The following is an 11,183-nucleotide window of genomic DNA, read 5'->3' as shown; positions in this document are numbered from 1 at the left end:
GTATTAGATAAATTTCAGTAAGTGTGTTCAATACTTTTTCCCTGTGCCATTCCACATTATTACAAATAACTTCATTCATCATTTCATCTGGACATTTATGGTTTGATTTCTTTGTATGTATGGATCACTTGGGTTGTTACCAACATCTGGTGAAAATTTCATGTCATTAGCACCTCTAGTAATATATTTACTGAGAAAAAAGTTGACGTGTTCAAAACTTATTTTACCCACTGTATGTATATCTTTGCCATGGTCATTTTCATACTAAGCTACATATTTCTGCTATTTTCTGCTAGAGTGTGACGTGAATTGTAGGTGTAATAGATAGCATACAAACCAGTAGGGTATCACAGTGGTATATATTTACACTTTTTCATTCAACCACAATTAAATTCTTTCTATCCAGATTGCACAACATACAGTATTTGCAGGCCTGTACCCAGCATTTTGAGGGGGTGGGGATTATTTATTTGAAAATTGGACGCATGTCACATGTCCAGGGGCAACGTCCTGGTGGGAGACACTGGGGGGTGAGACCCCCTCTGAAACAGCTTCTGCGTTGTAAGGGTTTTAGAAGGTTAAATGGTCTGCTGTAAAGTGTAGCGGTTCCCCAAAGGGGAAATAAACATTTCCACTTGTCTTTGACTCTGGTTTAAAAAATCCTTTCTTAAAAGAGACATTTTATTTTCTTCAATAAACAAAATAATAATGTTCTTTATATTTTTGTTTTATATTCTCTTTTTAACTATAAGTTATCATCATTTTATAAATCAAAGTTACCTAATGAAAAGAGTAACCATTAATCTTTTACATTATAATTCAGAAAAAGAAAAAAACACACCATGAGAAAATGGTTGAAATGTGCCTTTATTTGTTTTACACAAATGCTTGTTTAATCAACTTTTGTTTTACAGTAAAGTGATTAAGTGTTTTTCTTTTTATTGTTCAATTTAACTACGTTGATTGTTGTAATTATAACTTCACTGAGTTTTATTGTTGAAATATGCTTACAGAAATATTTGTGTTTTAATCATAGAAAAACATTTTTTAGATTTATTTCAGTTCAAATGATTTGTATGTTCCAGTGAAGCCTATTCTTTAAAGTCTGTCAAAGTTAAAACTTGTTTTTCTAGAAACAGGTGCAAAATGTTTTTCTGCTCTGGCAAGAATCTCCAGACTAAATATTCACGTTCTCTGCCTGTATGCTAACCCTCAAGGTCGTTTTAGCTTCTTCTCTTTAGTTACTAACACAATTTTGAGACAGYCTGAGAGAACGAGAGGAGACGAGAAACACCAATTTTCATCTCAGCTGCCTTCCTTCAGGAAGTCCAGCCAGGACAAAGATTTATCTCATGTGCCAAAGAGACAATCTTTCGTCCTAAGAGTTAAGGCACCTTCAGCCTTGACTCAAACAGCCTTAAGCTACATTATTTGAACTTTTATTTTGAAAGAGAACCTGGACAGAGAATCTGGACTCTGGTCGCCTGGCTAGAAGCAGATCTTCGGAGACGCAGTAAACAAAACATGGAAGTTTTTACTAGTTTTGTTGGGACCAAAGCTGACTTCCTTAATGAGCTGAGTGATTACTACCACCTGCTTAGCCTGACGGTTGAACCACCAAAAGGCAGAAGCTGTTTTTGTGTAAGCGTACTGAGGTCCGGCTGACGGGGATACGCAAGACCTGGTGCTGTTTTGGTTCTCACCTTTTGATAAGATAATTAAAAACAATTAAACCTTTAACTAATCCTCCTTTTTCTTTACTTTTCTTAATCTTCAAAAACCTTGCCATAAGTTAAAGTGCCTGTAAACCTGGTTTGATAAGATCGAAACCTAGTTTGCTGTTCTTGTTCTTTCTGAGTGTCACATTTTCATTAATTACTTTGGACGCAAAGTGGTTCTTGTTAATGTCTACCTCATAAAGTTCTGATTATTACCTTTAATTTATATAGTTAGTTCATTTTATTCTGTAAATAAATATCATTTATTTTAGAAAATTGAACTGGCTGAAGAGACAAATTCTTTTGTGTGTGTTTTATCACTTTCATCACGGAGAAGTATTTTATCTTCCCAGGAAAAGAATCCGTGTTCCTCATCATTTATGAGAAGGTGAGAGACCCTGACGTGTCTCCTACAAAAGTTATCAATGGACTTTTAAGTTTTGTGTAGTTTAGAGTCAAAATGTTAATGGGGACCTTCACTCTGGGTATTTTTACAATAGTAGTCACATGACAACATCAGTTAGACACTGGTGCGCTCACAAACTCTTGTAGCAGCCCAATTGATTTCAGGTAGACCTGCACTATATTGCCAAAAGTATTTGCTCACCTGCCTTGACTCATATATGAGCTTAAGTGACATCCCATTCCTAATCCATATGGTTCAATATGATGTTGGTCCACACTTTGGAGCTAGAACAGCTTCAACTCTTCTGGGAAGGCTGTTCACAAGGTTTAGGAGTGTGTTTATGGGGATTTTTGACCATTCTTCCAGAAGCACATTTGTGAGGTCACGTACAGAAGGCCCGGCTCTCAGTCTCTGCTCTAATTYATCCCAAAGGTGCTCTATCAGGTTGAGGTCGAGACTCAGGCCAGTCAAGTTCATCCACACCAGACTCTGCCATCTATGTCTTTATGGACCTAGCTTTGTGCACTGGTGCACAGTTATTAAGATGGGTGTGCAAATACTTTTGGCAATATAGTGTATCTTCAATATCTGTCTTMAAACTTGCTTCAGAATTGCATTTTTTTTTATCATTCTGTCTCCAGATCCTGCAGTTTCTGGAACAGCAGAAACTGTCCAGTCCCAGATTCTAATGTCCTGTGAATCAGATAGGCTTTTCCACTCATTAGACTAGCATAACCTTATTGCACTGGATGTGGCCTCCCCTTAGAGGACTTCCATGGCTGCCGTGGATGTTGTTCTGATGTAACCCGTGATGCTCAGGCAGGCCATTCATTGCACTTGGGTGAGCATCACTCTTGCCATCCCAACTTGAACTCAAACCCATCCTACTAAAGCTTAGTTTATACTTCAATATGACGTGAGGCAGCAGGTTGATGATTTCAGTGTCTTTTTCCTGATAGATGGGCTGAAGACGTGTGCAGTGGGGCATAAATTATTATAATTCCTCCCACAGCACTCCCACAACTCACAGCTAAGTATATAAGCAACAACAGTGTATTATTTTTTCCACTCAACGATCAGTGTTGTGTTGGTTGGAAAGTCTGAGGAGGAAAACTTTTTATTTTGTTAACAGAGGGGATGGAAAAAAAGATGTGAACAGCTGCATGCTCACATGTTCAAATTAGCTGCTCATTAAAACTGTTCCTCTTGTTAATTTGACAACTGGCAAAAGAGATCGTTTTCGACAAAATGACAGGTAAAGCTGATTGGAGTCCTACACTRGTCCTGCTCCTCAGTGCTGTGTTGCTCCTCATGAACAAACATGCCCACAAAGTTTTGTCCAATTATACACTGTGAGCTGCAAGGTCGACATCGCAGAGTTCTGACTGGGGGGCAATGCATGTAACGGCTTGCAGTTTTTTGTCATTCAATTGAGGGACCAAGACATGCGACTCAACGTAAACACCAGGCAGTAGCATGGCATTGCATGGGGCATATTATGGTCATGTAGATCCATCTGATAACCTTTGGGGTAGCACCCCAACAACTACCTACAATTCTGCTTTTTTCTGTTTTTTTTTTCCTTTTCCAAATAAAAGTTTGTAACTATTCCCTTTATTATTTTTGATAAAGAGTTAGTCACACACATACAGACACACACACACTGATACATTGATGGTGAGAATAAAAATTTACCTGCAAATACCACAGGTGACGCTTCCATTATAGTTGCAGTGTGGGTGAGATGGGTTTATTGGGTCATTACACTGGCATTCACAGTTGGTAGATATGGTCACCGTCAATTTGTCTTTAATACCCAGTGGGCTTATAGTGAAGGATTTCTCCTCCATGCATGAGTCTGCTGTGACTGTAACATTAAAAGATATCTGGAAAAGGCACATAGGTTTGCAGGGTCAAACATTTTTCCATAAATTAATTATGAATTGTGCAATATAAGACATTTTTTTAATTATCCTAATGCCTTGCCCTTGAGGTTTGTTAACCTCAGATGTATTTAAAACATTCTAAAATTTGGAATTTATGCCTGATACATGTAAAATTGTTTATTTAGTTTATCTGCAAATAGCATTGTTGTTTAACATTCTGGTACAGCGTAAATAAAAGCTGTTTCTGCCTTCTACAGAAAATCAACCATTTTGGTTTTATGCAGGTGCAGTCAGTTAATCTATGTGGTAATTAACCTGAACAAAAGCAGTCACAAGTTCCTCTGCTTCAGTTAGCAAATGCTGAGTTCTCAATCATGTCGAGACTGTCCACTCTGCACATTTCATTAGACTTTGGTCCGATATTAGAGAGGTTGTCTTACAATCAGTGAATAGGGAGTTTAATTCCCAGCCCCTGCATCATGCCAAAATGTCCTTGGGCCAAATACAGCATGTATTTTATGCATTTCATCAGTTTGTAAGTCTTTCTAGCATGCAGTTGTTACAGGTGACAACAAAGAAAGGAAATTTTACAGTTTACTTTGGACTGAGTTTTTCAGTCATTTTTGAGACGTGTTATATTTTATGATGTATGATGTTAAATGATCTTGAAGCGTTATATGAATATAAATTAGTTCAAAAAGTATATAACTATTATTTTTGGCAAAAGTACATTGATGTCACAGAATATTAAGCACACATTGAGGATCTTCTGGCATATTGTTGAGGGATGTGGTGGAAATACTGTAAATTAAACACATTTATATGTAGGAGATATGTTGTGTATATATTATGGATTTTATGGAAACAGGAAAAKGTTTTGTTTTTGGTTGTTTTGCTAAAGATGAATGTAGCTATATGGATGTCTTACAGGAGACTATAGATAGTAGGAATGGTGTAGGCTGCATAATAATAAATTAATTGTACCAATATAAGTTGTAAAGAGTAGAAATTGTGACATGGAGTAAAATTTATGTGTACATATATGTAATGTGGGACATATTTTGATGAGACAATTGGGGCTGGGATTTAAAAAGCTTTGGCTTCTTCCTACTCCTTTTTACACTAGGTAAAAAAGGTTTTGTTTTAATGTTTGATTATTATCGTGCTGTTTTTGTTTTCTTTTGATTTCTTTAATTTTTTTTATTTGAAATTTTACATGTTCAAAAAAAACAAGATAGAACTTGACGCCTGATACTACTGATGCCCCGTCACCATTCAGTAGTGACCGAGTGTCAGTAGTTTTGTTGGAATTATCACAGGCCTTCATTATTTAAATAATCTCATAAGGTGAACAGATGATTTTTTCAAACTACTACACAAATATGTTGAAAAGGTTGGCATTACGATGCAGACAAAATTTGATTCAGATCAGATCATGTCTGTGTGATTTAGAGCCCACTTTAGAGCAAAGTGGGTGGAGCTGAAGCGATATCGTCAAAGTAACACACTAATGTATTTAGCTGGTTTCCGTAATGATGCACACCAAATTGTGCGCAGATCATGTGTGATTTACAGCCAACCTGTGCAAACTGGGCGGGGCAAAGGTGATCTCATCAAACTAACACATTAATGTGTTTAACAGTTCTCTTTGATGATGCACACCAACTTTGGTGCAGATCATACGTGTTAAAAACAGACTTTGATAAATCCTTGTTCAGTAAATACAACAGGGTGTCCACTCACACCTGATTCCATTAACTGAAAACTATCATTTCAACTTCTTGAACTGCTAATTCTATAGGTGCACATTCTTTTGCCACACACTCATCTAATATTGGATAATTTCCCTCATTAAATAAATGACTAAGTGAAATGCTTTAGTAACATTTGTTTCACTGTGTCTCACTACTTTTAGGACATGTAAAAATCTGATGTTTTAGTTCATATTTATGTAGTGTTATTTCACAAACTTTCAAGCACCACTGTACATCTTGACATGTTCAAGGAACTTGGCACATACAACCTTTTTGTGCATCCCACCATTGATACTGGAAGCCCTTGGTTCTTAAGGCTGTTTAAGGAACAAATACAGTTTGTGTGCTGGGCTTCAAACAAATAAGGGTCTTGGTGTCTCTTTATTTCAGTCATGGGAAAGGTGAGCTACTCAAACAGCAACTGTGAAAAATAAAATACTGACCTCTTGTCCAACAGGAACTTTGTCACAAATTCCYTTGTTGTTGCCCTCTTGTATTGGATTAGCACAGTTAGGTTTGTAGGTTACTTTCACATTGTCAGGAAGAACATCATGGGTCAGAGTTACTTTAGACGATAATTTCTGTAAAAGGTCACAAAATTGAGAGAGTGCAAACAAACAGTATTTCCAAAAGCAATAAAACAAAAGTAAAACGTAATCATATGATACAATATAAACAAGGTGTAACTCGACGCCAAAGCGTTGACTGGTATGCCTCCGCCTGCCTTAGACACGTCTGCCTTTGAAAAACATGCCAGTTTTATATTGCCAACCAGCACAAATGAGCTTGACCTTTGACCCTTTGATGCCCAAATCTAATCAGACTGAGYACTACACTAATGGAGTTACTATGCCTTATTAGTAAATATCTAATTTCATTCAGGAGATACTGTSCACACAAGACCACCCGTGACTGGTGGACACCGCACTAACACACAGAGAGCCAGAGAACGTGCCTCCAGCCCCAGTGGGTGGAGGCATAAAAATGGCTAACTTACATTGTAGGCATCTTCAATCAGTCCCACAACATTTTTAGAATCAGATGAAAGAACTCCCACCTCTGATTTTGGTATCATTTTGGAAAGTTCCTGGGAAAGCAAAAAAAATTAATTGTTTTTTGTTTGTTTAAGTCATTTTCTATATTTTCAGGAAATGGTGCAAAAAAGTTACAAGTATTTACTGTGTACACATCCTTCATGTTTTTGGTCACTGCAAATATGGGTTGAATGTTGTTTTTTTCTAGCTGCATGGCCAGTTGTCCAACAGATGGGTAGTCCTGCACACAACAACCAGAGAAACCCTTTAGTCAGCTTTGAAAGGAAAAAATAGCAGAAAGCACAAGCTGGATATTTTTTTAAAATAATTACAGGAAAAACTTTATTTACAATTTAACTTTTTTAAAAACAACAACATAAATTCATCAAACAACAAAAATACAAATAAATTAAACGAAAGGTAGCAGAAGAAGAAAAAAATCGTATTATATCTGCCCCTTTATCTCAAATAAATAAATTCAATCAAAAATAATCTTTAGTTTACAAAAAAAAATAACAAAGGTTAAACTCTCTGAACAACAATTCATACATTTACGTATTTCTCCAGCAAATTAACCTTTATCATTTTTTTAATATATACATTGATCTGGCATTTTTAATGTCATCTTCCAGATTATTCCATAATCTTAGACCCTGGACTGAAGTACTGAAGTATTCAGAGATGAAAACGCATCTAACATTCTTAGAGAATGTTCATGCCTCAAAGCAATTAAAAAAACATGCTAAGATATAACTGTTTGACATTAATAAAAAAAATTATGAATCTTCACATACCATATCACTGCTTTTTGTATAAAGGCCGTTGTTCATGTGGCACATTTCATCATTGGGTTCCAGAATTCCAGCCAGTTTTCCATCTCCAGCCATGTGGAATCCAGCATCTGTGGCAAGAACAAGCAGCCGAGTGCTGCTGTTTCTCCAACCTATTATATCCTGCAACACACGTCAGGAAACACATTTCTCATTGAAATATTGTCCTGATCATAGGGCAAATGGAAAAAAACAAGCATTACTCAATATTAAACAAACAATATAAACCTTCATTTAACCAAATAAAATCCTGGTGAGATCACAGAACTCAGTTTCAAGAGAGGTCTGTGCCTGAAGGTAGCTTAATAATGCTAAACTCAAACTACAGCAAAAAGTTAGCTTTAAGAATCCATAGGCAAGTTAAAATTAGCAAAAGGCTAACTTAAAGTTAAACRTGTTGAAGTCTTACCCCACAAATGGCAGCCTGCATCATAGCATCCAGACTGCCCTCAGGAGAGTCCAAGTTTCCAGAAATAAGAACTTTGTTCACTTTRTCATTGAACACATCCTGACTTGGTGTCATACTGAGCACGTGTCTGTAGCCGAAAGCAGCCTGACAAAACTGCTCATTCTCATCRCATGGCTTCTTTAGTTTTTCCTCATTGGTGTTGGTGTAAGGAAGAACTGTCTTGTCAACAAAGGCTCCAAACCCTGCCATTCACATAAAGGAAGTTTTTTAAGTGATTTCACGTACACTAAAGTTATTAAGATGCTTTAAAATATTCTAAAATAAAAATCAAAACCGTTACACAATTTGTGTGTGTGTGTAATAAATAAGAAGTGAAGGTTGTTAGCAGTTTCCTCAGAGTCTGTCACTCTTTCTGAATCTGGTGCCATTTAAACTGCTGCATGTGTGTACCTGGTTTCTGTTACACAATGTGTCCRACTACATTAGGACTGGATTTGGTCCCCAAAAATGCTCTAATGGTCCTGACAAAATAGGTGTTCATACCTAGAAAGGTCCTAAAAAAGTACCAAAACCAGGTACACACACACAAATACGCACACATACGTATTTGACAATGTTATGTGTAATTTACGGGTGCTGGTCATAAAAGTAGAATATCATGAAAACGTTCATTTATTTCAGTAATTACATTTAAAAAGTGAAACTTGTATATTATATACATTCATTACACACAGACTGATATGTTTCAAATGTAATTTCTTTTAGTTTTGATGAGTATTGCTGACAACTAATGAAAACCCCAAATTCAGTATCTCAGAAAAATAGAATATTAAGACCAATACAAAAAAGTCTGTGGCACTGCTCAGGTGTTACCGGAGCCCAGGTTGCTCTGATTGTGGCCTTCAGCTCTTCTGAATTGTTGGGTCTGGCATATCACATCTTCCTCTTCACAATACCCACAGATTTTCTATGGGATTAAGGTCAGGTGAGTTTGCTGGCCAATTAAGAACAAGGATACCATGGTCCTTAAACCAGGTACTGGTAGCTTTGGCACTGTGTGCAGGTGCCGAGTCCTGTTGGAAAATCGAATCTGCATCTCCAAAAAGTTGGTCAAGAAGCATGAAGTGCTCTAAACCTCCAGGTAAAATGGCTGTGTTGATCTTGGACCTCAGAAAACACAGTGGACCAACACCAGCAGATGACATGGCACCCCAAACCTTCACTGACTGTGGAAACTTTACACTGGACCTCAATAAATATGGATCCTGTGCCTCTCCGCTCTTCCTCCAGACTCTGGGACCTTCATTTCTAAAGGCAATGAAAAATTTGCTTTCATCAGAGAACATGACTTTGGACCACTCAGCAGCAGTCCAGTCCTTTTTGTCTTTAGCCCAGACAAGACTCTTCTGATGCTGTCTGTGGTTCAACAGTGGCTTGACACAAGGAATGCGACAGCAGAAACCCATGTCTTCATACGTCTGTGTGTGGTGGTTCTTGAAGCACTCACTCCAGCTGCAGTCCCCTCTTTGTGAATCTCCCCCACATTTTTGAATGGGTTTTGTTTCACAGTCCTCTCCAGGGTGAGGTTATCCGTATTGCTTGTACACTTCATCTTTTCCTTCCTTTCACCTCTCTGTTAATGTGCTTGGACACAGAGCTCTGTGAACAGCCAGCCTCTTTAGCGATGACCTTTTGTGTCTTGCACTTCTTGTTAAAGGTGTAATGGTCACCTTTTGGACAACTATCAAGTCAGCAGTCTTCCCCATGATTGTGTAGCCTATAGAACTAGACTGAAAGACCATTTAAAGGCCTTTGAATGTGTTTTGAGTTAATTAGCTGATTAGAGTGTGGCACCAGTGCCCTCATCTACAATGACTTGCGTGGATTTCTGACTGAAACCTGACGTACGGTCAAATCCAGAAAACGTCATACGCACAAAAAAATCCAGATGTATAAACTGTGCATACGCCTGAATCCACACACATTTCTTTTGTACATCACAATTAATGTGGAACTGAGCGCAGTTAAGACACCTCCCATGACACGCCTTCATTAACATATGTTAAACAGATGCAAATTACTTCCTGCATGTGTGAAGGACACGTTTGAGTGATCTCTGCAGGATCAGAAATGATTTCTGTCATAAAAATAATGAATTAAATATAATGTGAGTGAGAAAAAAATCCCAAGTAAAAATAGGAATAAAATATGTTTATCACGCAAAGAACGAGTGATTGTGTGTGGTTGTGTGTGTGCATGCACACTGCTGTGTTGCACAACTGGCTTATCACTTTACGCACGAGTTTATTACCATTACTGTAAACACAGAGGAACTTAGATGTTTGGTAGAACATAGATCTTTGTTGCATAGCTGATATTAAGAAACGAGTCTCTGCACTTCAGCAGAGGGTTCACATGACGTGACGTGATGTTGGAGAATCCCCACAAACGCTGCGCTTGCCGCAGTCTTTGTGCGCAGTCTGTTTGTCTGTCAAGCTTTTGCTCTCCTACTTACAGCATTTTCACAAGTTGTAAAGTGTACTTCCACGTGTCATTTTGGAGAAATCTGCAACAACGTAAACGCAAAGTATGAAATACCACCACTGCCGGCGACGGTGCACGCACTCCAGAGCGTGACCATAACTCAGCCTTTAGAATCATATGGATGATACGATTCCATTGGGCTTGACTCTGCTTTGGGTGGACTGACAGTCCCGATGGGTCTGCCAGCTCTCTCTGGAAAGCTCCTGTGGAACCCCAGTTCAATCGCTGCTGCTGCACGTGCACGCATGGGGCACGCGGCCACTCGCTGCTTTGTGCTCCCAGAGCGCAGCAGTGCCAAACTAAAAAATAATTTTTCCTCAAAACAGCTGATGAGCCACTCGTCATCAGAAAATTCTATCTGTTTATAAATAAATGCTCTGTGTGTTACACTATTTATTATATCCTCCTTCAAGGCTGAATCTGTTCCTGTTAAATGTATTTTTGGAACAACTTTGCGCGTCTTTTATTTAACTGCGTCCACGTGGATGTAATAATTGTTAATAATGTGTGTCTGGTGTGAACAATAATTATTTTCACATAATGAACAGTTTCTCAGAATCACCTCTAAGTGTCACCAATGGAACCAAAACCACAGAAACGTG

At 37.9% G+C, this 11,183-nt stretch overlaps 1 protein-coding gene across 2 annotated transcripts in view; it reads right to left on the bottom strand.

The window, feature by feature from the left end:
• itgb2 (integrin, beta 2) overlaps nt 1–11,183 on the bottom strand; it is a 38,699-nt gene that overhangs the window by 11,262 nt on the left and 16,254 nt on the right. For both annotated transcript variants that reach the window (XM_014026116.1, XM_014026117.1), the window contains 6 exons: nt 8,038–8,279; nt 7,593–7,751; nt 6,944–7,039; nt 6,762–6,851; nt 6,208–6,345; nt 3,820–4,010 (listed from right to left, as the gene is read on the bottom strand). In XM_014026116.1, coding sequence (XP_013881570.1) covers nt 3,820–4,010; nt 6,208–6,345; nt 6,762–6,851; nt 6,944–7,039; nt 7,593–7,751; nt 8,038–8,279 — 916 coding nt within the window. The remainder of the gene's footprint in view (nt 1–3,819; nt 4,011–6,207; nt 6,346–6,761; nt 6,852–6,943; nt 7,040–7,592; nt 7,752–8,037; nt 8,280–11,183) is intronic.

The sequence above is a fragment of the Austrofundulus limnaeus genome, unplaced genomic scaffold (genome assembly GCF_001266775.1).
Source record: "Austrofundulus limnaeus strain Quisiro unplaced genomic scaffold, Austrofundulus_limnaeus-1.0 Scaffold526, whole genome shotgun sequence".
NCBI classification, from domain to species: Eukaryota; Metazoa; Chordata; class Actinopteri; order Cyprinodontiformes; family Rivulidae; genus Austrofundulus; species Austrofundulus limnaeus.
Note: the sequence above shows the minus strand (reverse complement) of the source record. Positions and strands in the feature narration are given on the sequence as shown.